This window comes from Cyrtonyx montezumae, unplaced genomic scaffold (assembly GCF_038088225.1).
Source record: "Cyrtonyx montezumae isolate F1298 unplaced genomic scaffold, pur_monq_1.0 scaffold_3, whole genome shotgun sequence".
In the NCBI taxonomy this organism is placed as follows: domain Eukaryota; kingdom Metazoa; phylum Chordata; class Aves; order Galliformes; family Odontophoridae; genus Cyrtonyx; species Cyrtonyx montezumae.
Genome location: NW_027072034.1, coordinates 3272120 through 3300056, shown reverse-complemented (window position 1 = coordinate 3300056; position 27937 = coordinate 3272120). Strand labels below are relative to the sequence as shown.

Here is a 27937-nt window from a genome sequence, read left to right as displayed (position 1 = left end):
GAGGGCCGGGGGTCTCCGGGCGAGGCCGGCCCGGGGCAGCGGGGAGGCGGCTCCCCGACAGCCCGAGCGGCCGCAAACAGGCTTAAGGCCGAGGCGATTTGCGTGTAATCCCCGGCACGGCCCGGGGAAAGGGGCGCGGTGCCGGGGGGGGATGGGGGTGCAGCTCCGCGCCGCGCCCGGGAGGACCCCCGGGAGTCGGGGGAGGGAGCGGAGCCGGGCGGGGAGGGAGGAGGAGGAGGAGGGGGCCAGGAGGGGGCCGGGGGAGAAAAGGGAGGAGCGGCGAGGGGTGGAGGGAAGGAAGGGCGGCGTGGGGAAGCGCCGTGCGCCCGAGCGGCGGAGGGAGGGAGGGACGGACGGGAGGAGGCGGCGGCGGCGGCGGAACGGGCTCGGCTCCGCGAGCCGAAGGTTGGGTGATGGAGGAGCACGGGGAGCCGTCCTACAGCGGCCGCAGCCCCGCCTGGGAGGAGCTGGTAGGTACATGCGTGCCTTGCCGGGCATTTCCTGCGTTCCCTCCTGCTCCCTGTTGTGCGGCTCGGGCTGTCATCCCGCGGCGCGTCCCCCGGCCTCGCTGCCCCTGTGCCCGGCGGGGCCGGAGTTGGGCGTCCTGCCCCGAGCTGCACCCCGAGCCCCGCCGCCAACTTCGCCCGAGGAGCGGGGCGGGATGGGGGCACGGAGCGCCGCCTTAAGCACCGCGTCCGGAGAACGGCGGAGATACTCCTCCAGAGAGAGATACTCTTCCTATTGTTATTTGTTCCTATTTAATTTCCGCGGCCGGGCTGGGAATCGCCCCCAGGTCTCGCTACGGCGGAGCTCGAGCCGGGGTTGGGGTGCCCGCAGGGAGATGGGGGGCACGGGTGTCTCCGATTTGGGAAGGGGGGTTCCCGAAGAGGCTGCAGCTTCGGTGTGCTTCAGCCGCTCGGGGACCCTCCTCCCAGCGAAGGAAATCGTGTCACCGGCATCCTCCGCCGGCGATAACATCAGATTTCCCCTGTCGGCGTCCCGCCGTTGGGCTTTTCTCCATTGTGCAAACACACGCACACGCACGGCGGGCGGGGAGGGCTATTAATAGCCCCTGGGTCGCCGCTCGTGAGGTCTCGGGCTGCCCGAGAGGTCAGGGCTGGGCTGTCCCTGGCCGTGAACTCTGTGGGACGATCAAGGCCACGCTCCCCTTTAGGTGGCTGTGCCTTTTTTGTTTGTTTGCCAGCCTGCACGGGTCCAGCTCCCCGCTTCTATTTCTAAGGGCAGTTTCAGACAGCGCAGTGGGAGAGCCACGCTTTGCCAGTCCCAGTCTGCGCACTCCCAGGGATCTCCCTGGAGATACCCATGGTCACCCATGGCCACCCTACTGGGATTTGCAGCCCCGTGCCCTCCCAAGTACATTTTTGCCTGCCTTGTATTCTCATGAAGTTGAACAACCCCCTTTGCTGCCCTCTGTGGTCTTCAGCTGCTGAAGCTGTGGCCGGAGATGCAGCTGTGATAAGGGTGTACAGCTGGATGCGATACGTTCCAGCAGCATGGAGCAGACACCCACAGCAGCGTGCAAAGGCAGACCCCAGGTTTTGCCTGGAGAGACAAAAATGCCATGTGAGGAAAACACCAAATCGCATTCTCACAAATGCGCTGTCCTGTTGAACAGTGACATTTACATTGGCTGCCGTCAGCCAAAACTCAGCCCCAAGTCAGGAGGCAGATGGATGGCAGCCCCTCTGCAGGGCTGGAGCATGCCAGCCTGCTCCCTTCTGTGTGCATATACACACAGATAGAGTACCTCCTTTCTTTTTTATTTCCCCTCAGCCTCCCCCTCCCCCAATAAAGGAGAGGATTTGGGTCATGTTTATCGTTCCGTTGCTGCATTTGTTCAGGGTACACACGTGAATGCAGTTTTAAGGTTAACCACTGCACTCGTTTCCTTTTACAAGCTTTGAATTTCAGTCCAAGCACTCAGTCCTCTACCTGGTAACCTGCTGGTAAAACACTGCATCTTTGAGGCAAAAGTGCATTGTTCTTCTTCATACAGATCATATCGATTGCCTTCTTTGATGTGGGCTTTGTCTTGAAATGGGGACGAAGGGAGATTTAGGTGAGGAACTGCATGGGGAAGGAAAAAAAATACCCAGAGCTCTCCCTCCCTCTCTAAACATAGAAAAGGAGCAACAGAGCGAGGGAAACCATTGTGGGTTTGGAATTTGTGCATGGTGATTACCTCTGCAAGTTGTCAGGTGTTGTTTAGGAGTGCTTTTCCTATGGCTGTTCTGGGGAGTAACTCTCTGACATCAAATGGAGCCACAGCTTCTTGAAAATGTCAGAGTTGAGCTTGTCTGTGCAAAATTTCAGATATCTGTAAAATCCTGACCTTAATTCCCAGCTCACTGTTGAAAGAGGAACATCTTCCCACTTCAGTAAGAGCCAAACAGAAGTAATAGGAAGCATCAGGTTCATCTTTCGCTCTCCAAAGGGAGATTCAGGGGCTCTGTACTCCAGGCTGCAAAGTCCTACACCCTACTTCCACATCTTATATGGGACCCCAGCCTTGACTTCACCTTTTGAGGTAGAGAAAAAAACCATATACATTATTCTCCAGCTTACAGATGCCAAAGTGACCTAGAGAAAAAGAGGTAAATACGGCCTATTATGGTGGGAGTCAGTATTAGATCTGGAATCATCTCTGTTCCTGGAATCAAAATGATGCATTAATCTGCATTATAAACCATAATCTCCAGAGCAGCTGGAGTGTGTATTTGGGTTTTTGGAACATTGCATATGCTTTTTAGCGACACGTATTCTATTATCAGCACTGGAACCTGTTTGGTGGAAAGATTCTCACAGTGCACATATTTACCTGGGACTTTGGAATTCTTTGTATATAAAGGGCAGATCATCAGCTGATACCAATTGCCATGACACAAGTGATGTCAGCGAGGCTGTTTTGTCTCAGTTGAGAATCTCCCTTTCAGTGCCAACCTTTCTTTACTCTTTTCACCACTCTCCTGTTGGTTTAGTAAGGAAATGTAAGGGAATTATTAAGAAGTGTGAATTCATGTTAGATGAAAGACATAATTCACGCACATGCTCTTCAGGAGCCTGACTTAGAGCTTGTAAAAGACTGGAGGATTTCAGTGGTGCCACTCACACTGCAGTATCCAAATCTGTAGTCTCTGAGATGAAATCTACTCTGTGGTGCTTCTCATACTGAGTCTGGCATCAGTCACCTGGGTAAAACGTGGCTGAGAGATGCAGGTGATGGAGTCAGCCAGCAGTCCTCATCCAAGGGAAGTCCAAGGGACACCTCAGGTGGCTTACAGCATGGAGCTTGGCTGGTGTTATGACTGGACTCTCCTTGTTTTCTCTCTTTTGAGGAAGTCTGAAAACTTCAGGTGGCAGCAGATTTTAGCACCTACAATTTTACATATGCATACTTTGTAGGTCCCATACTCACCTCAGACTGTGCTTCTGGGGCTCTTCCAATTATTTGCCAAGTTCGGTTGTTCCCACTGAACTCTCCACCTTAAGTGAGAAGAGAGAGCATTTCCAGTGCTTCAGTTCTGAAGTTGATCAAGACAAAGTAGGAGAGACTCAAGTTGAAGTGGCAGGTATCCAGTGCCCTCCCCGTTCTCACTGGAACTGGATGACCTTTAAGGTCCTATCCAATCTAAGCCATTCTGTGATTCAGTTGTTTCTGGGGTTGGGCAGGCAGTGGAGAGGAGGGTGACCATGAGGACGTGCGTGTGGGGATGTGTGACTCCCTTTGCATCATGCACTGTGCAGGAGCTAGGGCTCATAGTTACACTTTGAATGTGAACACTAGCTAGAGAGTCATATTTATTGCCCACTTGCATTGCCCATTTCACTTACAGATGTTCATTTATCAGCTTTTATGCATTTGGAATGAATTGCAGTAAAAGAAACCTGAGCTGGCTATGCAGGTACTTAAGGAGATCTGCAGCAAAGTTATATTTTATTCTAAAAAAAAGGAAATCTCCTGAAGGTGCATACTTCACGTCAACAATACAACCACCTTTGTGACCTCCCTAAATTCAAAGGTGTTCATCCAGAATTGTGGATAATGTTTCTTCTTTTCACCTTAATTCTGGAGGGTGGGTGAAATGCCTGCTTGTTAAACAGCCTTGCACACAGCTTTGCACAGGATCCTGGTCATGTGGTAGAGACACAGCTGTCACATGTACCGATATTTTGAATGCTTTTATAGCATGGGAACAAATTTAACAGTAATAGTGTTGTTCATCTAAGCACTGCTTAATTCAGTTGAATTAAATGGAGTTAGTGAATGTTGCATTCTGTTAGCACCCAGCATTTCTCAAATCACAGTCCCAGCCCTAAACAAAACTGCACTAGCATTAATTAGCACATCGTCTTGTCACCTAGTTGCAGTGTTGTCATCTACCTTCAGAAAGCTCTGCTACCTGCAATCTGTGTTCTGGTGTAATCTGCTGTTCCTGAAGCTGCTGGGGAGGAGGAAGAGGAAGGAAGGCAGATGGGTTGACTAAATGTCTGTAAGCTCCTCTCTTAGCCTTTCTTCTTATCTGTGTCCTAAGTGAATTTAGCACACGCTTGCTCTTGCCCAAGTTTTATCCCACATTTTCAAGAAAGAAGTCTCAGGGGAAGAATGAGAGAGGAAAAGGGACTATGTGAGAACTCCATCTAGTTTCAGATGTGATATCAGCGGTAGGGCTTGGGCCCAGTTATTACTGCAATAAGAAACACAGGTATTCACAGTTCCTTTAAAAACGTATTTAAAAGAAGTGATCCTACAGAGAAAGGCAGTAGAGCCTCATGGAAGTGCCTGATTTGGTGACACCTACGTGCGACACAACACCTGCATGGCTTCATGCAGGCATTTCATTCCACCTACTACAAAGAAGTCCCAGTGAAAGAAATGGGACATTCCAGTGTACGAAATCCAGCTTGTGGCACGGTGTTTGCAGCATACATGGGCTCTGTGTTACGCTTTCGCTTTTATTTCTCGTTTGTTGCTCCGAATTTAGGTACTGCGGCACTTGTATTAGCTCATTGAGAGATGGCAGTTCCCTTTCAAGAAATATAAATAGAATTGCGGGAACAGAGAAGCCGCAAGTATTGGTTGCTTTCTCATCTTTAATCCACTCCATGCCGTTGGGACCCGTGTTTTATTTGGTGTTGCCGAGCCTGAATGCTCGTTTGGAACACTGACTACACGCAAACCACAGTCATTTTAGAGCCCCACAATTCAGAACATGTGGTGACATTTCGAGATGCTGGGAGCTGCCAGAAAAAAGGGAAAAGTGACCCTTTCCTCCCCCCCTCCCCTTCCAGTAGACCGCTCTTTTGCAAAGACAACAACTACGAACAAAGTAAAACAAAAATTAAACGGACATGGGAGAACGAGCACGTCCCGCTTCGAGTCGATGGGTTAGGCACGTTGCTGCCTCGCTTCTCAGTGCCGGAGCACAGCCGCACACCTCCCCGCCGCACCTGCACAGGTGCCCCGCTCCATGCCGCTGGGCTGAGCCGCCGGGACGGTGCCCGCGGGCGGCAGCGCCCGGGCATGGGCCGGGGCCCGTCCTCCTCCGCGTCCCTGAGTGCCGCCGCACCCTTAGCCGCGGTGAGGGCTCCGGGGCCGGGGCGGGGAGCGGCAGCCGGCGGGCCGGGGCGGCGGAAGATGGCGGCCGGGCGGTCGTCCCCACCAGCGCCCGGCTCTTCCTCGGCCCCGTCCCTCCCCCCCGCGCCGCCCCTTTCCCCACCCTCCCGCGTTCGCCTCCTCCCTCCTCCCCGGGGAGGCGAGCGGCGGCGGCTGCCCGGGCTGAGCCGGGCTCGTGTGCTCTCTCTCGGCAGGAGTCCGGGAAGATGGCCGGGGCAGAGGCGGGGATGAGCGGCGCCGGGATCCAGCAGCAGCCCCAGCAGCAGCCCCAGCACCCGGCGGCGGCGGACGAGTCGTCGGACAGCGAAGGGGAGCACGAGGGCCCCCAAAAACTCATCCGCAAAGTGTCCACCTCGGGCCAGATCCGCAGCAAGGTAAGGGGCGAGGGGGCCGGAGCCCCGCCGCCTCCTCCTCCCCACCCTGCCGGCCGCATCCCGCTGCCCCCGGCCGAGGAGAGGCAGCCGTGCCTCTTCCTTCCTCCCCTCCGCTCCTCCAGCTGCTGCGTCCACATCTGTCCCCGCTGGCAGGAAGCCCCCTGGGGCGGCGGGGCCGGAGGGGGAAGCCGCCTGCCCGCGGCCGGCAGCCGCCCTGCCCTGCCCTGCCCGCGTCCTGGGTGTGGGGGAAGCAGCCTCCCTCTGCTCCTCTTCCTCAGCCGCATCCCGCCCGGTCCACGCTCGCTGCTCCCGCCCCTCGGAGCCCCTCGGGGAGCTGTCAAAGTTTTGGGGCAGTGCGTTTTTCGACTGTGGAGCCGCCCCGGTGGGATTGCTTGCTTAACTTCGTGATGGATGGCGCGTTTGCATCACGGTAAAATTAACTTAGGCGAGCACACGTTGAAGGCTGCTTTTCTACCCAGACGTAACCCAAGCAGAAAGATCCCGTAATCTCTTGCAAAACACGGTCCAAGTTCCATGGATGCGCAGAAGCCGGCTGAGGTCATCCTCAGGCAGATCGCACGTAGGGCTTGGGTTCTGCGCTGCAGCTCACGTGTTATTCCCTTTGCCTATCAAACTTAGTGAGGAGCTGCTTGTCTGTTGGTGTGGGTTTGTGCTCTTCCTCCCTTCAGCTCCACGCGCTGCAGCCAAAGTGCCTCTCCTAAGAAGCGTTGGTTGCTTAGCAGTGGCATTATCCCGCTGTGTCAGGTGCTAAGCCTTTTATTCCCAAAACCTTCCCGAGCACCAGGTGTCACTGTCTTTTGTTCCTAAATCTTACCCTTGCCGTTGTGATGTATGTTACCTGTTGGAGTAACCCTTCAGCCAGGCCTGACCACTTCCAGCTTTAACAGAGGGAAGTGGCTGTCTTCAAAGTGACAGAACTGGTGCTTTGTCATCTCTTTTTGTGCTAGATGTGTGCAAGGCTTTGCTGTGTAAAGAAAATGTGGGGATTCTCTACGCTGTTGAAACAGTTTTGTGAGCTTGGGATGCTGATGAGTTCTTACTCAGTGTTACAGGTTGGTGGGACCTTGAGGGCTGAGAATGCATGCCAAGCTGATCTTTTAAGACAACTCTGAAAGCGGTGCTTTCGCTTATCTTAGTTTGTGTCCCAGCCATATCTCTGTGAATTGGGTTTATATGGGAAGCACTGACTGCTGGCCTTCATAAAACGCTGTTTTACTTGTTACAATTTACAGTAATACGCAACTGAGAATATAAATAACTTTCCATTTAATTAAAAGTGATGTATCTGCGCTAAAGATGAAACCCGCGTTAAATAATTCAGAAGCACTTTATTTTATAACTCACGATGCATTATTTAAAAGTAGCTGTATTTAGACTGACAACTCCCATTTAGTTTGAGGGTGTTGCATGTTTGCTGTTGTAGTAGTTGGTGATCAGTGGTTACACGAAACCACGAGAGCCAGGAACGCCAGGGAGCTGCTCTTTCACCCAGCCAGTCCTTTTCATTCAAATTAGATTTGTGAAGCTTCACTTACTCTGTGAATGTGTTTGTAAGCTAAGGTTTTAATTAAGTGGAGGAGGTTTGACTTACAGCTAAGAATAGACTTTTGGAAGAACCCGAAACGTGTACGTTAGTTACATTTATCATTGATGTTCTGGGGCCATTTAACACTGTGCTGTTTTCTCTGGAGGTTGCTTGTATACTTACTTGAAACATTTCAGCAATGTGGTATTGATGCCTTAGCACGCAGCTGCACCCAAAGGTCTCTGCTGGTAATTGTTTTTATTTTACTTAAGGAAGATGTTATTTTTAGATGTTTTGGTACAGTTGATCATTTGTGAAAGCTCCCATATGGTGATTCTTTGCAGACAGAATCCTTCAGCAGTGGATTTTTCTAGCGTCTATATAATAAAATTTAGCAAACATATGTATAACAGCAAAACCTTTTCCCTGGCCTAAACATAGTTTTGCTGATTTCTAACACCTGCAGTGCTCAGAGTGAGTTTTTAAGCTTTGTCTTCTTCTTCCTATGTACAATTGATTGCTTGACCGAGAGTGAAAAACAGAATGGGAAAATGAGAGGGATGCTTGAAGATGTAATTCCACTGAAGTTCATTGAATCTTTATGATATGCTGATCTCATGCTCTCCTTAGAAATCTGTAGTCCAGTTTTGCTTACTCACATTGAGGAGTAACTTCCTCTGTGAATGGCTTGGCTGAGTTCAGTGAAGCTGCTTTTACAGCACACTGCTCCTAGAAGTGGATGGGTGTGTGTGGGTGGTAGGGCTGAACATCTGTGTAACTTTTATTCTTGATATACTTGTAAGTTACACGTACTCGTTTCTCGTGTTTTTAGAATATGTGGAAGGGATGTCTTGTGCTGAAGTATGGCCACTGTTTATTTCCCTGGTACAGAAAACCTGAAGATCAACGCACTGTAGTTTCTGAGAACTGAGGAGGAGACAAGTATTCAGTGGGAAGACACCTTGCCTGTATCTAGGAGCTGTTCACTCAAGCCACACGCGTGTTTATAGGGAGATTCTGTGGCAGTAGGGGAGTCAGGACTGAAAATGTTTCACACTTGTACGAGACTAAAGACTGGAAGCTGTTGGATTTGTGGAGCACATATGTGTTCCCCTGAGGAAATGCAGCAGAACAAACAGGTGGCAAGTACCCTGTGAAGTCTGAGCGCTTTTGAGCTGAAATCCCAAATGGAGAGTGTTGAAACAGTTCCTGACTTCATGATGTCTGCTGGCAATTTATCTCCGAGACCTCAGTATCTAGTACATAAAAAGTGTCCTGCTAGAATTGTTTTTTGGAATATATGTACTTTATTATAATTTTTGGTGAGGATATTTGAAATCTGCATTCAGTTTTGAAGCGGTGTGTATGAAGATGATGTATGAGCAGTGTTATACTGGGGAGTTAAGTCGTGCAAATTCTCCTTGCATCTGCATTAAATTTGGCTTCTTCATTTTTTAAGATGCTGGTTAAGACAGTCAGTGCTCGTGCCTTTCTTAAACAAAACAGATGATTTCATTTCTTTGGGGCTGCAGTATGAGAACTCTGCCTGTCGTCAGCTAGGTCCTAGTTTCTTTAAAGTTAATTGCTGTAGTGTGAAGTACATTCCTCGCAAAGATGGTCTTGTTTTAGTTCTTTATAGCTGGAACCTGTTGAGAAAAGAAGGCTCCGATTAGAACTGACACTTGTTTTTTTTTTTTTCCTGTTCATCCTGGGGGCAAGCATGAGAAAACAGATGAAGTGGTGCCTGGATGCTTGGAGGCAGAATAGTTAGATGAGCATGGTGATAGTTCCTGCTCTTGTCTTGAGTACTCTCTGCTAGAAAGTGGATGTGAAAAACAGCACTTTCATTGCTGACCTGGCTTCCCACTGTAATGGCTCCATGTGTTGTTAACAGAAAAGCTCTGTTGGATGTGTTTTGCTCTCAGATCTGCTATTGGGAGTCTCACTTGTGCTTGTTTTGGGATAAAGCAGGCATTCTGGAGCAGGGAGCATGAATTTGGAAATGCAAGAAAATACAGTGTAGTTAGTGAGAGAAACACGTCAAGGAGAATCCTTTCTTCACTTCCTTCACCCCAAACATTTTGTTTTGTTTTTGTTTGCTTTTTAAATAATGAAATTACTACAATGTAGGGGATTTTCTGGAGTGTGGCGGTGTTATAATTAGCAGAGGTGATAGTATTATTTAGCTAAATTGCAAGACTTGTGACTAGAATCATCTTATCTGAAGACTTAAAGTATGTTTTTTAGATATCTTAAATCATTATGGAGTAATAAAAGTGAATTAATTAAATTCCCACTGCGTATTTATTGGTCTTAGTGAATAACACCAACCATTGAGGAGCTGAGCCTTCAGAAGGTTTCTAAACTCTTCCATATGGTGACATTTCACAGTGCCAAGTCCCAGTAGTCGCTTCCTGTTTGTTTCTGGTATACATTTCTCTTCGATTACTATAGCTTGTTAGCTCCCCTAAGCATAACGTGCTATTGTTGGTGTTGGTGCTAGACCTCACAAACGTCATTCTCTGCAATGTCATCTTCTTTATTTAGCTTTTGTTATTTGGGAGGTGCTGATCTACTCAGCTAAGTTGTGGTCGATTTCTTCCTGATTAAGGCAACATGACTTTTATGTACCAGAAGTTGTCAAGAGAATGCAATGGTAGCAAATGTAACCCTGGATTCTGCGTGTGCGTTAGAATTGTCTGAATCTGCATGGCTTCAAAATGTGTTGTAAGTTGCAATTTATTTTGCAACTGCAGTAACACAAGTAGTGTTGCTAAACTGTATCGTTGTGTTTATACAGCATGGGGCAGAACTGAAGCTACCCAGTACATAGCAGTCATCTTCGACTTCTTGGCACCCGGCAGCACCTACTGAAAAGATTTAAGAGTGCCACAGGACATTTGCCTGCAGTTTTATGTTTTCCATAATTTTCATTCTACAATTAAATGAGTTGCCTGCTGTATGCTCTGTATATCCACTGCGGCGATGTGTCCCACCAACAGTTTTTTTTACAACTGTTGTAAAATCCCTAGCAAATTTGTGGGGGCTTTAACCTCATTTCTAAGTTAAAAGTTCAGAATCAGTCATTGGTTTCATATGTGCATGTGAATATTCATACAATCACAGGATGGCTTGGGTTGGAAGGAACCTTAAAGCTCAGCCAGTCCCAACCCTGTGCCATGGGCAGTGCTACCCAGCAGCTCAGGCTGCACTGGGTCTCATCCAACCCGGCCTTGAGGGCCTCCAGGGATGGAGTACCCACAGCATTTCTGGGCAAGAGTTTTAGAGCACATATGGGAGAAGCAAAATAGTTTTTAGTGTGTGACTGTATGTAATATTTCTTGCTTTTCCTACTTGTCTCTGTGCACTCTTTCAAAAAAGAGTCCATTAATGGAAAATTTCAAAGACTTCTGGGAAGTTAAAAAACCACTGAATGTGCTTTGTATAGAAGGGAGTAGGGTTAGCCTGGAAAGAGTTACACTGTTTAAGGCAGAGTGGTCATAAGCACTCCAAATTCTGACACGTTTGTATAAAACTGAAATGAAATCTGCTAAGGCATTTTAGTGATGCATGGATTGGCAAAGTTTGAATTGCTAGTGAAGTACCAGGTAGGAGGAGTGTGTAGCACTTTTTCAGTGGATATCTGCAAGCAGGTCTTCAAAGGAAATGTCGCTTTTGTTTTTTGTTTGTTTTCTTTCTAGAATTGTTAAAGAATTAATGTGATTTTCTGTTGGGAAATAACATGAATTACACTTTTTTTTCTCAGACTGCTAGTGATCTGTGAATGTGGGGAAAAAAAAAGACATGATAATCATGCTCTCATCTTTAACATAAGAGGCTCTGATTTTGTTCTGTGTTTTGTTCCAAGGGAATGCCTTTCTACCAAAAAGATCAGGTGGAACACATTGAGCTTGTTCTGCAATTTAGAGAGAAATTCTGGTTTTAAGAAACAGAAGCAGAGTCTATTTCAAGAACAAATGACAACTGTGAATCTCTTCCTGAGATGTCTTATCTTGTGAACTTCATGTGCACAGTCTAGTCACACCAGAGCTGAAGAGTGGACTATTCTTTAGCTGGATCTTTATCCATGTAAGGCTATATAGATAATTTGTGGACATTTTGATTTGTTTCTAGTAGCTACATCGGGATCCAAGATACCACAGTGCTGTATGATTGCTGTATGACTACTGTGTGACTAGCTGAGCTATCCAGCTTAGCTTTGTGTGTGTAACAGCAAAATGAATGACAGTGATTTTGTAATTGAAGTAGTGATCAAAAGAATAGTCTGTCTGGCTATCACAGAGCTTTTATTTGAAGGGAAGTATCAAATCCTCTTGACTAGCTGAAGACGATGAAGGGCAGCTTAGACCAGTGCTCTTGCTCTGGAACGCTACAAAGGGCTAAGGGTTTTCTTTTTAATTATGTTACTTTCATTTTCTTTGAACTCTGACCAACTGCCCTTCTGGCAAGAGTTCTACAAAACAGCGTGTGTAGTCTGCAGGCATCAAAACCTAAGCTCAGCTAGGAGGTAATACTGTGTTGTGTGTTTATGTGTGGATTCACTGAAGCTCAGAATACAGAGTTTTGGGTGCAAGGTCATGCTTCTGGAGTAGTTTTAATGATCTGGATTTTTTTTTCTCTTCAGGTAGGGGTGATTAATGCAGGACTCAGTGTCTTGTGAAGATAGTTCAGGAGCTTACCAAGAGTGATGCTAGTGGAGGAGCCACAGGAAGTACATTTTACTCTGCTTGGCCAGTATTATTTTTTTAGGGGGGGGTAATTCTTCTGTTTTTTTTTTTTTTTTTCCATGTGATGTTCACTATTGTTATTTCTAATGCATGTGGATGTGATGTTAAAAAGCTGTTGACAGCGTGGCTAGCTTTGTTCACTTCTTTCAGCCCTATGCTGATAACTTGCATCTTGTAAGAAACAAAAGATCTTGAAAGAAACTTTCTGCCTTTAAACTTTGCGTCTGCCGCCTTTTTACATTACCACTTTATCCTTTCTCATCTTGTCTTCAAAGTATAAGCTGCATTCTCCAAAATCTTTAAAACCAAGGGTCAGGCTACTGAACAACAGCACAGTAGCCATAGCTCTGTCAGTTCAAGCCACAGCTTTCAGTTTGCTAGCAAAGGCATAATAGCCAATCTGTGTGGCATCCATAACTTACATCCCCCATATTACAGTAAGAAGTGCCATTCTTTCTTAATGTAAACTGTATTTATTACAACAAACAAGCTTAACACTGACCCAAAACAAATATTATTTCACGGATGAGAGCTGAAAATAAAAAGGCTGAATTAGATGGTATTTAAAATGCAGTAAGATTTATTCTAGTAAAACAGTTAAGCATATGCTGAAACACTTCAGTTGTCCTGTACACTTTTACATGATTAATTACTTCTTAAAATTAAGCCGGCGCTTAAGTGCTTGTTGGATGGGGGCCATAGAAATTTTGTACTCAAAGTCAGAACATGGTTGACTTAAAACTTTTACCGTGTAGGAATTATCCTGATATATTGCACAATTATGAAGAAATAGCAAATCATTTTTTTTTCCAGCTATTATTATTTTTTTTTCATTTGACTAATGTTCCTGTTTGGAAATATTTCAGTGCTTAGATACTGAAGGCATGATAACTGGTCTGTGCTCCTGGGACATTTAAGATTATTGTAATGAAATCGGCAAGGCTTCCTAATTGATGAGAATTGATTTGTTTATTACAGGAGCGGTGTGAGATTTATGATGATCTGAACCATTCATTTCCTTGCCTTTAAATGTTTGGGTCTTGTAAATGGTGTGAGGGAGCTCTGCGTTGTTGTCACTAAGCAACCTTAATGGGGTTTTGGAACTGAGGAGCAGCATGCTGCCGGTGAGCCTCCCCGTGCTTTTGGTGGCTGGGAAAGAGGATGAAGCCTCAGTGGTAGCTGCTGGAGGATGCTTCCAGCTGATTGCAGGGCTTGTAGAGATGTCCCTGCTGAAGGAGTCCGGCCGTGCTGCTGGTGTCATTTTGCGCTTCTGGCACAGCTTCGTGCTGGGAAGATCTTCCTCGGCCTTTCGTGCCTGTGGAGAATTAAGTGGATCTAAAGGGCCGTCATGCTGCTCTGGTCAGTTATGTCCTGTTGTGTGGCTGCTTAAATTTAGCAACTCCGTTTGGCTGTCTTCGATCTGACAGCTGGTAGTCCTGCGAGCTGCCGTAGTGCTGGGGAGCAGGAGGAAGGTCAGCGGCCTCCCAGCTCCCCGTGGCACAAGAGGCTCAGGACATCCATGAAGCTCACCAGAAGCCATCAGGCAGTCTTCTTCCCTCACTGTGCGTGCTTCGTATTGATCCTGAGGACAGGCACATGCTTCTGTGTTTGTTTTAATGCTCCCACAGAGACATCTTGCTGATCATCTCCTTTCCTTCCCTGCTGCTGTCCCTATTTCTTCAGGAACTGCAACTGAGAAAGGGTGGCATCCCTTTTCCCTTCAGCCTGTGACTCTGCAAGTTTCTCCCTGCAAGTAATGCTCCTGAAGGGAGGAGTTTCCAAACCTCAAACTTTGGCTGGGTGCAGAGTCTCAGAGAAGGTGCGGGTCTATGAGATTGCTCCTCTGGGTAGCTTCACTCCATGCTGCCTGTTTTGAGGGCACTGATCTGTTGTGTGAGCAGACATACACTGAGGAACTGTTGGCTTGAAAACCAATGTACCTTTTTTTGGCAGATTTTCAACTGTTACTGTCATTTTTTGCCTGCTATCTTGGAGGGCTTCATGTGAATACTGATTGCCTCTATCTCAGCTTTCTGGTTAAGCGAAAGTGTAAAAAAGAGTGTAAAAAAGTGATTGTGAGGAGTCAAGCATCCCATCACTGAAAGAATACCATAGCATACTGTGAGTTGGAAGGGACCCATAATGATCTTCCAGTCCTACTCCTGTATGATGTTCTTGGTGAATACACTAATCCTCATGTTAACTTGCTGTATTTAAAACGCATAGGTTTTTCCTGTGAGGAATGCTGAGAACTTAAAGGTCTACAGTGGGGAACTGGTATAACTGAATTACTTGGGTCTGAGATGAGGAGCAAATGGTTTTGGTTAAACCACAGCTTTTAAAGAAATGCAAAATGTTTTTATTGTTTACACAAGGCAAAACAAACAAAAAGAGCTGTGAAGCCTGAGCTCCTGTCTGATGTTGTTAACCTCCATATTTTCTTCTTCTCAGAAATGAGTTAACTTGTCTAAGCAAACTGTGCATGTAATCTGGAAGTTTGGATTATAATACTTATGTGGAGGGAAAAGAGAACTTAAGATAGGTTTCTTATGTAGCTTAACTAACTGCAGCTTGGGTTTTATTTTTTGCTATAAAGAATGAACTATGAATGAATCTTGGGCTAATGTGAATACTTGTATTCTGTTTCTTGTCTGCTTCTGGAAAAAAAGGGGCTTTACCTGTACTGGTTAGCATGTTAGGACCTGTGCTTGCATCCTGTCTGCTAGATGGCAAGCTTCCTTCCTTGTCCCACTTGCTCATTTTATAAAATCCCTAAACCAAAGTCCTCTGGGCTTCAGAAGGTTGTCAGTTTTGCACCTGTGTCCCTGATGCTTCATTGAAAAACTGTGTTCTGCTGCTTCCTCAACATTTCAAAGGAAAAGAAGATAATAAGAAATAGAGAATTTCTGATGAGCTCTTGTCAAAAGCAAGCTATTAAATGTGCTGGCAACCATCAAGCTGCGTGGTTAAATCCTGTCGGTACTTTTGCATGTTATCTCATGTTACCTGGTGTTCCCAGGTGAACGCGATAGCAGCGCATAGCTGTGGGTTTGAAAAGAATACATAATCTCTGTTCCAGTTTCTTTAACCTTTGTGTAGTTCTGATTACATGTGCACTCCAGACAATCTTAATTCTCACCTAAAGAGATCAGAACTTTGGTCTGTGTGTGAGCATGAATATATACTGATGTTAATTTTTTTTTTCATCCTTTTTGCTTGCATTATTTAGGGCAAAAAAGAAACCCCAGCACATCAAGTCAGTTTTGCTCTTGGTCGATGAGGGTAGGCGACAAAAGGAGTTAACATTGTGGGTTCTACTCCTTTCCCACCTTTCCTCAGCAGTTTTACAAAGGGCTGCTATTTCAGATTACCCTTTGAGCCTGTGATAAACGTGTGTCCCTGGGAGGCTGCCTCACAGCAAGCAGTTGGAAGTGACTGGGAAATTTTATTTTTCTCTACTTGAGCTTAAAAAAAACAAAACAACCAAGCTGCAGCCTGCAGCCAGGAAAAGAGGTAAACGAGCTTCTGCTGATTTTTATGCTAAAGATGATTATACTTTTTCTTTGAAATACACACTAGGTTATTTATAGCTCATCCGCAGTTGAAATTACCATGTGTAGGTGTGAGAGAATACAGAAAGGGTTTTTTCATAGGTAAAAAGTATTTATTGGTGCGGAAGCATAATAATTATTTGAGCTGGAAAGGACTTCTGGAAAACCACATCCATGCTTAGAGGAGGGAGACTTTCAAAACAACATAATGTTGCTCAGAGCCATTCTTTGCAAATAGTGTTTTATACATCACCAGAATGAGTCTGGCTCCTGATACATTTTAAAACAGGTATTCTCTGTCTTCTTCATTCACAAGGTTCAAGGGTAGCCTATGTCTGCTAAGGAAGATTTGTCAGCAGGTAAAGGCTTGTTTAAATACCTTAAAATTAAATTCTTTTCAGTGGTACAAGTTTCAGAAAGATTATGGAAAGTAAAAAGTGCCTTTTCTTCCCTCTCTCCACTATCTTAGATCATGAAACAGAAGTGATGTTCTGGCTGTCGTGTAAGGTGCCAGAGTACGCTTAGCGTACCTAATTTGGAGTGCTTTAAATAGCTTTCTGTTTGCATTACAGATAAGTGTGTGAATGCAGATCAGTGGTATGGAATCATGTCATGTCCTGTCAAGTTCAAAAACCTTTCTCCTATCTCTAAACCTCTCCAGACAGATTTCTGTCTAAAATAGCACTGGCTGATTTGCCATAAGACTGATTCAAATTAAAGTTTGAATGGACACTCCTGGGAGCTGGGAACCAAGCTGCTTTATGACTGAAGGAAATGGCAAAAAACTGAAGTTATTTCCATGCTGTTGTTCTGCATCACTTCGGATGACCCCAGGTTTGACCAAGACGCAGAGCAGTGCCATGGGGGGTGACTGCTTCATGCTGCACCATCTCCACAGTTCCTCTCGTATCACCGTTCCCCCAACAAAGGTGACTGCGCAGCTCTTGCAAGTGCTGAAGGGTGACTCAGTGATCGTGAGTGTGGCTCAGAATAGGACCTGTGAAAGGTAGCAAAGAGATGCTCAGCGTGGGGACTTGGTGACAGTAGGCTTTCTGACCCTTTGTATCCTGGCTATACTTAGTGTTTTCTCTCTCCTAAACATCTCTGATAGTGTAATTTATCTGCAAGGCTGTCTGTCTCCTCTTTGAGCCTCCACTTGATCTTCCCTTTTACTTGACCTTGAACCACTTAAACTCTGTGGGTCTTGAGTTGTTAACAACCACTAATCAGTCTCGCTAGGACGTATGGTTGTGGAAGAACACCGTTGTCAGCTCTTCTCCCCAGGGTGTGAAGTGATACTCAACTTCTGATTCTTCGTGTGCACAGTTTTGTAGTATACAAAGAGGCATTTGTGTTTTCTCTCATTGGAGAGGTATGCAGTGTAATTTATAGTAAAATAAGCCTATATTAACCCCTATGACAAAATTAATACATAATATCCATGGAAAAAAAAAAAATAGTTGTTGATTATGCTGAATTTAATGATGGCTTTTGTTTTAATTGGAAAATTTACTTTTTTTTAGGGGGTGGAGAGGTTGAAAATCACAAGCAGTATCTTGTTAAATGGCATAATAGCCTGAGCTCTTCGTTATCACAGAATGGCAGAATTATAGAGGTTGGAAGGGACTGTCTCATCCAACCCCGTGCTGAAACAGGTTCCCTAGAGTAGTTTACACAGGAAATGTAACTGAATTGGCACTTAATTTTTACCCTAGGGAATAGTGCTTACAGGGAGAATTTCTGTACATTCTTTGTGAAAATGTTTATTATGTATGAGAACTGCTCCAAAAGTAATGCCTGTCATATTATTATGTTGGTCCATGACATCGGAGGTGGATGTCTGTGGTATGTCAGTAGAGGCTGAACCTTCCCACCTGTATCCCATTATATATTGTTGCCACAGCAATAAATGGCAGCAGAGGGGCAGTCTGACAGAATGGCATCTGACATGGAAGTGTGTATGAAGCAAAGGTGTGCAACTGAATTCCTCCATGTGAAAGAAACAGTGGCATCCATTAACATTCATCATTGCAGGTTCTTATGAGCACGGCATGCAGGCTCTTGTCTGTCACTGGTGAAAATGCAGAACTAACAGCAGTGATTGTGTTGAAAAAGAGTGGTTTGTGGCTGAGAATTTGCTCTATTAAATACTGTTATTGTGCTCTTTGTACCTGTTATTTATTTCCATGAAAAATACATAAATGTATATATAAAATGTATATAATTTACTTTCAGAGCAAACTACGTGTGTCTGTGTGTATGTACTGTATATGTAGTTAAGCACTGTGGATAGCTTGACTGTTCTCTTCCCAGATGTTTCTTTCAGGTTTAACATTTGGGAAAAGCCATGCCAGAGTGAAGTCTGAAGTTCAGGCAGTTCCCTGACAAAGTTCAGAGTAGTGCCCATTATAGAAACACTGTTTATATTGCTCCAGTTAAGAGCATCATAGCATGTCTATTACAACTTTTGCCTTTTATATGTTGGCTATAAAAACTAATTCTAAACTGAAACAAGAATGTGGTCTTGATGTTTTACTACTTAGAGTTAATATATAGTGAAAGGCCATTTGAGAGTATTCAGGAATAAGTGCTGCTCCTGATTGCAGTCTCTCTTGGCAACCTAGGCTGGGCTCATTGCACACAGGCAAGCGGCAGCTGGAGCTTTGGTGGGAGGCGTTTCTCTTCATTGTAGTTTTCCTGAGTTGCATAGAGAAGAGTACAATTCTGAAATGTCAGCATCCTGGGATTTGGACAGTGGGGTTTGATATACTCAGTGTTCCTAAAAACTTCTGTGGAAGAGAATGGAAAGGGCAGCCAACATGATTCCTCAGTGCAGTTTAAATGCAGTATAATGTGTGGGACATTCCTTCTGAAACAAGATGAGAGCACGGGTAGAAGATACTTCTCTCTTTGCATGCACACTTGGGAATTACCTTTTGAGCAGTGTCTTGGACACCTAGAGCTATCAAATCACAGTGAATGCTTAACTTGACTGTCTCTTTCAATGACCTGAAAGTCTCTTTTTTATTTTTTTATGCTTTGGCCTAAACATGGACATAATGTTGTCGATGAATGGATTATTTTTTTATTTTCTTTTAGCTTTTAGGGTGTCTTCCCCTATCTTCATGGCCAACAGAAGCTTAAATGAGAGCGAGTGCAGTGCATCAGCTGGGGGGAGGGTGTACTACTCAATCTACTGGAACCAGATATAAAGAAATATGGAATAACACTGGAGCAGGTGTGTGTGACTTAGTACTTGTTCATGGTGCGTCCTGCACACCTTACCTTCTCAGTTCATACTGAGGAAGTTTATAGCAAACAAGAAACAGGATTTAAATGCCTGTAGATTGTGCTTGCTGCTGCACACGTGTCCCTAAAATTACCGTGGGGCAACTTGGCCAGTAAGGTGATCTGAGGGTCTTAGATCCATTATACCATATCAGCTATTGCATGTAGTAGTGGCTTTTAACAGCTTTTCTCACACAAATTTTTGTATGTGACTAGTTGATGCTTATGGAACAAGCTTAATTCTGTGGGTGGATCTTAAAAGGGAAGATGTTGCCTGGAGGGCATATTCAGCCTATGAAAGTGCTCATTATTTTTCTACAATCTGTAGCTCTTGAGGCGCTCAATTTTACTATTTTTTTTTTTGCCTTCTCCTCATGTGGGTCCCTACCCATGAATTTGTGATGTTATTTCAGTTAAGAGCATGTTTTTAATTGCTGTTGTCTGAGTCCAGATAGTGAAAACATAACTGGCTGTCTTAGAAATGCAGCTAACCTGTTCCCTTTTTATGGAGCTAAATGATGATTTCCAAAGCCTTTTATGTCTTCCGAGGGTAAGAACCTGTTCCAATTTGAGGATGGTTTTTTTTCTTGGTTGGTGCTAGCGGGATGTGGGAGGTGGTACAGGCTAATGGGATCAAAGGACTGGGATGTGGTTGCAGATATTAGAAGCCCTTCTGTATGTCTAAACTTCTCTTTTTGCAGGCATGTGTGTCTTCTGAAATGTGTATTCCCCTGCTGTAGTTACCTGTGGGGCTGATGAATGTACCTGTGACATTATGTTATATTTTAAAGCCTATCTGTCAAGATAGACAGGCCGTATTCTGCACCCTCAGCACCACTCCCCAGAATGATCTTGGGGATTCTTCAGAAGACATTTTGATTTCTAAGGAGAAAACTACAACTCCTAAGCGGAGACAGATACTGTAGAATTTATTGAACAGTTGTTTACAAAGACTTTTAATTTTCTCTTCAGTTGAACTGTGTACTTCTGAGCTGTTGTGGTGTGTCTGTGAGGTCTCTTGGTTGCTCTGGTGAGATGAGGGGAATGGCCACAGATGAACTCTTTCAGTTTGTCGTTTTCTGTTTGTGTGTGTGTCTTTTCTAAAATGACTGAATGGGTTCAAAGGACTTAAGTGTATAAGTGGACCTTGGGACAGGGTATTGGGCCATAGTGTCAATCAGATATGACAGAACAACGGTCAACAGCTGTATTCTTGGCTAGGTTACATATGATTACCTATTGGGAAAGATGCCATATAGGAATCCTGGGCTGCATGGAAAGAAGTGTGGCCAGCATGGTGAGGGAGGTGATCCTGCCCCTCCGTTCTGCGCTGGTGGTTGCTCACCTGGAGTACTGCATCCAAATGTGGACTCCTCAGAATAGGAGAGACATGGACCTGTTGGAGTGTGTCCAGAGGAGGGCCACAAAAGCGATCTGAGGGATGGAGCACCTCTCCTATGGGGACAGGCTGAGAGAGCTGGAGAAGAGAAGGCTCTGGGAAGACCCAAGAGCAGCCTTTCAGTATCAAAAGAAGTGGCTGTAAGAAGGATATCAAAAGGAGTGGTTGTAAGAAGGAAGTGAACACTCTTTAGCAGGATTAACTGTGAATAGGACAAGGGGAAATGGTTTCAAAGTAAAAAAAGGGGGAGATTTAGACTGAATGTAAGGAAAAAGTTATTTACAGTAAGTGTGGTAAGGCGCTGTCACATGTTGCCCAGAGATGTGGTTGATTCTCCATCCCTGGAGACATTCAAGGCCAGGCTGGACCAGGCTCTGAGCAACGTGATTGAGCTGTAGGTGTCTCTGTGCATTGGCAGTGGAGCTGTACTAGATGACCTTTAAAAATCCCTTCCAACTGTAAGGATTCTATAATGCTATGAATTTGTGCTGAAGTGGGGTCCATTCACTGCTTGTGTGTGTGTCAAATGTGGGAAACCTCTTGTATTTGTGAAAAACAATCAAAATGTTGGGGTGTAATTATATGTTATGAGCTTTCTTTTTTACAGTGTGTACTCCAGAGCTACTTTATCAGAAAAATACATGCAACGTGCCTCTTCCTGTGAGGTGTTTTTTTTTTCTTTTTTTCTTTCTTTCTTTCTTTCTTTTTCTTATGTTTTTCCCCCTCTGTGTCAGCTTTATTTTCAGTTGTTATAGTGAAGACATGTCTGTCTGGAAGACGGTGGTGGTGCTGCACAGAGATGCCCTCACCAGCCCCAAATGAACTTGCTTGCCTTCTGGATCCAGCATAGCCATGTTGTGCTTTGTTCCCAAAGGAGCTAATTAGCTGGAGTGTTACATCATGCTACAGTGGTTATCTTGCTTCCAGTTCCAATGTACTTCATTTAGCGATAGCTCACATATCTCTGCAAAACACTGTGTTGTATTGTTCAGGCCTGTCCCAAAATACAAGGAGAGATTTATAGCAGGGTGCTCAATCCTACTTCCTTATTTCTTCGCCCTTTGTACTGTGCTGAATTAGCTCCTCAGTTTGGGATGATTTCTTCCATGTTGTTGAAGATCTCTTTTTGCACATGGGGCAGCTCTCTCTCGTTTTGTCTTTTGGGTGGCTCATCACTAAGCTCATGTCCCTGCATCTGGAACAGCCCTCACTGCTTCACCTGCTCAAGGTGACAGTGGCCCTAGGAGCACCCTGCTGCAGTTCTGGGAACTTATTTATAGCATGATATTTGAAGGACTGTGTAAGAGGAGAGAGGCAGTTGTATGCTTCCCCTAGTAAAGGAGAAGAGAATCCAAAACCTTGTTTCTGCTCTCTGTATGGACATTATTTGTTCTTTCTCACCTGAATGGTGTAATGAGACATGTCTAGCAGCGTTGTATCTGCATGCATGCAGACTCTGGGAGAATCTTGGTTGCTGTCTTCACACAAGCACCTAGGTTAGAGGATATGGAAAATGGTGTGAGGAAGAACTGTCTTGTGTTCTCAACACCTTCATTTATTTTTTTTTCCCAGTAAAGAGTTACGTAAAGCTGAAGCAGAAGGAGATTGGATCTGCCAGTCCAAATAAAAATGCCTACACCATGAGATGGTCTAATCAGGATCAGAGCTTCCTTGTTTCAGAATTTTCCAATGTGTGTTAGTTGCTTTCTTTATTTGTTTGGATTTTTAAATCATTAATTGACCTAAGAAATATAGTTATTGTAGTTAACAATACTGTTATAACACGCACTGACAAAATCCAGATAACTCAAAGTTGGGCTGACACTTGATCCTTTACTCATACTATTGTTCCATAATATTTTTTCCTCCATGACATCATGAACTATGAAAGTGCCAACATTTTTTTTTTCAAGCTGCCTAGCCTTTTCTTCCTTCGTGCCATAACCTTTATGCTTAAAAATAACTTATTTTTCTTTGTGTTTAGTGCATGTTTTGAGAGGAAGCTGATCACCATGTGAGAATGTTTAACATCTGCAGTGGTTTTACCACCACATATTCAAAGCAGTTGGCACATGTATTTATCTGCAGGGGTACAATGACATTTTTCTCAGCAGCTGTATCCATGACAACAACTGGGAATGTCCATGCTTCCTCTTTAGTTTTCAGAAGGATATGAATTCTTACCTTCCTAATGAAATGCCTGGAAGAAAAAGCAGTGCAGTGTTAATCAAGCTGTTTATCCTTCAGCCCTTAAGTAACGTGCTCTCCCAAGTGCTTTGGTATCAAAGTAGCAAAAGAAGGAAACTAAAATGCATGCATCCCCCTTACTGAGGGAAGACTGAATGAGCCTTTGTTTCATTGTCACCTGCTACAACCTAGTTGTGACTTGTGCAAGTGTTTGAAAAGTGAAGTACTTGGAAAGTTCATTTCATTTTCAGTGTTACATCTGTACCAAGTATGTAATTTAAAGTGCTAAAGTTCAGGGAGGCAAGGAGTAGTGTATTGTTAAGAAATTCATTTCTGTAACACAACTAAACTGTTCTCCGTGTGTGCAGAAAGATGAAAGTTACTCCTGAGTAATCTGCTGTCCATTTTCAAGCATAGTGAATGGTACATGGAGTGGTACCGTGGTACAGAAGCAATAGATCGGGTGCTCTTTCAGAGCACTCAGCACCCAGAAAATCCAACGCGACTTATGTGTCTGAACTAGAGTCATTAATACTGAATGTTCTTGAAAACCAGATGATATTTAAAGCATTCTGTTAGGAATACAGCTGAAGCAGGAGAATGAAAAAAAGGGCCATGTAACTTTATTTTCTTTTGCACAGAAATCTGAATTCAAGGACGAAGCCAATGTACACGTCCTGCTAATATATAGGCTGCCAAACCCCAGCAGTTTTTTAGGAGCTGATATTTTGATTGCTGTGAAAATGAAAGTATGAGGCTTATTGCTTTGAGAGGCTTAACATCCATGTTAACACCTCTTCTGCATGCTCTCTTTTCGGACCTTGTGAGCAATTTCTGGACTTCCCAGAACAGGCAGCTTTACTTCATACTAGGTTTCAGTATAGGAAAAAAAACCCCACACTGACTATGAGAGATGATAGAAATATTTAAATTGATTTAGTTAACTCTACACATGTTGTATAGATTTTGGTCAGAAAAATGTTGAGCGTGAAAAGTGAGGCAAAAGACAGCTTTTGTACTATTTTCTATCTCCTTCTGTCTTGAAAGGAGAAGAGAGGGTCACTTTGCACCTTTATTTTTGGGAATCTGCAGGGAAACCATAGAAGTGATGGAAGGAGATTGAAGCAGACAGTTTTTAGAAGCCCAGAGCAGGCTCAATTGAGGAAAGCCCTGAGAATTGTGTCTACAAGGAAGAGTTCAAAGAAGGAGCTTGGTAGTCCCATGGATAGTCAGGGAGAGTTTGCATGAAGTTGTTAAATGTTTCACTTTGAAGTTCTGAATTTATGCTATTGATAGAAGTGGCATAGATTATTAAGTACATGCTGTCATAAAGCATTAGCTTCAGGATTGGAACTGTTTGTTGTCTTTTGCTGTGTGTACATCAAGGGAAGGAGGGTAGAGGATGACTGGATGGCTGATGGCTCTGTCACACCACCCAACCTCAGTTTATAGCTGTGATGGAAGGTTTCACCATTTCCAGACAAAAGGAAGCAGCTGTGACAGACATGGAAGCTCTTAAGGACCACTGGGATCTCCTAGAGGGAAATACATTCACCGAAACAAGAATAGTGTATCTGGAGAAGCCAGAAACAAAGTCATTACATGGAAGAAGTGCAGGGACAAGACTAGCTTGTCTGATGTCTCGTGAAGGATGCTGGAAGCAGTCTAGGAGCCCTTGGGATGGAGAGAGGTAGCCAAATATGTTTTGGAGTGAAATTAACAGAAGTCCCCTCTGCCCTGAGCTTCTCCACCAAAGGGAGATGAAATGGCTTCTTGATGGGAAAGTTGTCGTGGTGATTTCTATTCTGTTTCAAGCTCCCAAGATCTATGTGAGAGACCTCAGAGGATCTATGTCTGTGATTCCAATTCGGAAACTTTCATCCTTGCTCAGAAACCTATTCTCTTGGGTTTGGTGAAAGAAGTAAATGGAAGCGTTTGTTCTGAGCAAAACACAAGCAGTAATTTCAAACTATGCAAAATCTGGGGAGTAACTGCAGGATTAGAGAACGTGGCCTTTTTATACAGGCAGGAAATGAGGAAAGCCTTAGCAACCAATAAAAAAAGCTCACAGCTATTATATGAGTGCAACTACCTCTAAGAGCACTTTGATTTTACAAGCAAAGCTGGTAGAATTGGATGTTTTATTGAACTGGAGTAGGAACTTGACATCCTGTTTGCAAACATGTTTCTGAAGCAGTTCTTTACCATGGGGTTTGTGAAATGCTGGCAGTCCTGATTGTGCATCCACAAGCACCTCTTCCTACCACTGCTGAGGAAGGTGAGCCTGGAGAACAGTGTTTGGATACAGCCCATTGTTTGGGTTTGCTCTCACTGTTTCGCTCTGTTCATTGGTTCTAGGTGGCACGGCTGGAGGGGTCACCTTCCCTTGCCCCCACGTTCCCCCCCTCCGGGTGAATTGATGGGCAGCACCTGCCACAGTGTGTCAGCCGGGCTCAGCTGGCATCTGCTGCTGTGGCCCTGCACCTGTTAATGGCATCTGTCAGCCAACCTTCCACAGTGTCAAAAAATAATGACTCCAGAAGAAGCAGCCTGCTCACAATTGGTATTTTATTGCTGTGTCCTGCCTTGGTGCCCTGCTCCTGTTGCAGAGTTGCTGGGAGCATCACACTTGCTTCTCTTTCGCAGCTTTTTAATTTTTTTTTTTTTAACTTTTAAATTCGTTGCATCACCTCCTTGCAAGTGATGTTTGGTTTATGCTGGATGCATACCTGATGTAACTACTCATTTGAGTGCTTGGTCTCTCTGCCAATAAACAATATACGTTGGCAGCGCTGAGCACTTTTTTCCAGTGAACGTGTCGATAGTTGCGGCGAGTGGATGGAAATAAAAAACTCACATATGATCTCCAAATAAGATGGGTGTTTTTAACAGTTGCACCACATTTGTTTTTTACACTTCGCAGCTGTTAGGTGCAGCGGTTTTATCAAAGCCAGTATAGTAAGTTTTCTCTGAAAATGAAACCTCTATGCAGACATAAGTTAGCAGCTCGATAAACTTCTTCATTTTAAACCTCAGTATTAGTTTGGTGAATCAATTCATCAATAGAACAGGCTGTTGTGCTAGGAAGATCTGAAAGAGGAATAATTAACTCTGATACTGATTCTGTCTGTCTTTTGTCTGACGGAGTCTGAAAGCAGCTTAATAGAATATAAAGTATTTGAAATTTCATTATCTAAAATTGCTTTCCCTAATTCCATTCACTTTGCATGTTGCGACACTGAATTAGGGTGTATTCTGTTCATAGCTGCTAATGAACTACGTTCCATTTACCTGCTTACTCCTAGGCCTCTCTAATAAAGTCATGAACTAATAAACTTCAAAGCTGAGGTACAGCAGATGTATCTGGAATAGCGTCTGGTAATAATGGGCCGATTTTCATCTGTTGTGTTACAGACAGCATTGGAAGAGTCTAAACCAATTTATTTTTTGAGGAAAAGATATCTTTTTTTAACATCCATATAATCTTTTTGCTTTATCTTTCAGTTCAGGTTAACATCATCCACATAGAATGTTCATATAACATTTATCAATAAATCCTTGAGTACTTTATTTTAAATAGTTTCCTACACTCAGATATTGGTATCGCTGTCATTTGAGAATTCATACTCCTTTTGTTGTACCTTACCTTCAAAAAACCTCTTTGCAATGCAAATAAATATAGATGATATTTGTCATCAGAAATACGTTTAACCATCTGTTTGAATGTGACTATAGCGTTTTTTCAAGTGAAAATAGATTAAGTAGGAAAAGCAGTATGAAAAATTGATTGAAAAAGCACTTTGCTCGTCTAAACTGTTTTACTGAAAAGAAAAGAAATAAACATAGCTGTCAGGGGATGACAGAAGGAAATGCAGCCTTCATATAGCAAATATAGAACCTTTTCTTCATGAACTCTAAGAGGAGCCTGTAAGATAGGATTAATTTCACTGGCTTTACTGATACCATCTGTTCTATCTGTTGATTAACAGAAAGAAAGGTGCCTCTACAAAGCAGTTTATCCCATTTCCCCTCATCTTTTGCATGTCCCTTTTTTTACATCACTTACTGTTGTGTGGTTGGATTTACTTTGCCCCAGGATGTCCATGCAGTGGGATTTGCTAACATGGAGTCCGATGGCATCAACAGCAAACTGCTCCAGACATTTCTGTAGAGTGTCACTGCTTTTATTTGCCTCTGTCTTCCCAGTAATTCAGTTTTCACCTGTGCATTGGCCATTCTCAGGTGTGCTAATTCTCTTCCGCTGTAATGTACATAATTCATCTGGATAGGTTGAGGTGAGCTGCTGGGATCCTGAAGAAGCAATTGTGCTGGGGCTTGGCAGGGAGGGAGTTACAAGTCACAGCTAGCATTTAGGTCACCTGTGAGAAGCTGTACTAATTACCCTCAAAGAGTAGGTTAAATGAGAAACCTGAACAAGGTAGCAGTGTGTGGGTAACAGGAACAGTTCACTCACAAATAACTTTCTCAGTGCTCTCGCTGATGATTTCACTCGCTGTTCAAGGCAGATCTAGGCTACACAGATCTAATCTTTCCCATGCCCTTTTCCACTGCATGAAAATGACTTTCGATAGGGCAGTCCTACCAGTTTAAGACCGCTGAGTAGAAGTACAAAGTGTCAAGTGTTTGTGATGGATTGTGTTAATATCTTTATGGAAAGTATGAATCAAAATAGCATGGGAAGTAGAATTGTATTTTAATTCACTGAGTATGTTGGTGGATTGAATTTGTATGGGGATTAGATGCTCAGCTAACTTGTACAGTACTGCAAACACTGTGATAATGAGCAAAACAGGAGAAATGCTTCTTGTAATAAGCATCCAAACATTTTAACTTTCTTCGTAAATAAGTGAGTAAATGATGTGTGTAGATCAGGCACATTTCATGAGAGCAAATCAAGTGCAGCTCTTTGCTGGAATATGAATAACAGATTTCACTTTTTCAAAGTAGTGTTCTAATGAACTGCTACCTCAGTTCATAAGTTCATAAGTTCATAAGGTTGGAAAGGACCTATAAGATCATCTAGTCCAACCATCCTCCTATCACTATCTCTACCCAACTACTAAACTACCGGAGATCAGACTGGGATAAAAGGATTTAGAAAAAGATGGTAATAAAAACTAATCAGGGTGTCAACTGATGAGGTGGCCTTGGAAGGCAGGGGGGCTTTGGTTTAGTGCAAGTTCCAATA

At 44.2% G+C, this 27937-nt stretch overlaps 1 protein-coding gene across 1 annotated transcript in view; it reads left to right on the top strand.

Annotated features, from left to right (window-relative positions):
* Positions 1-342: 342 nt before the first annotated feature.
* Positions 343-27937, top strand: part of DGKH (diacylglycerol kinase eta) — a 150947-nt gene continuing 123352 nt past the window's right edge. The window contains exons 1-2 of the mRNA XM_065743997.1: positions 343-470; positions 5830-6009. Coding sequence (XP_065600069.1) covers positions 414-470; positions 5830-6009 — 237 coding nt within the window. The 5' untranslated portion in view covers positions 343-413. The remainder of the gene's footprint in view (positions 471-5829; positions 6010-27937) is intronic.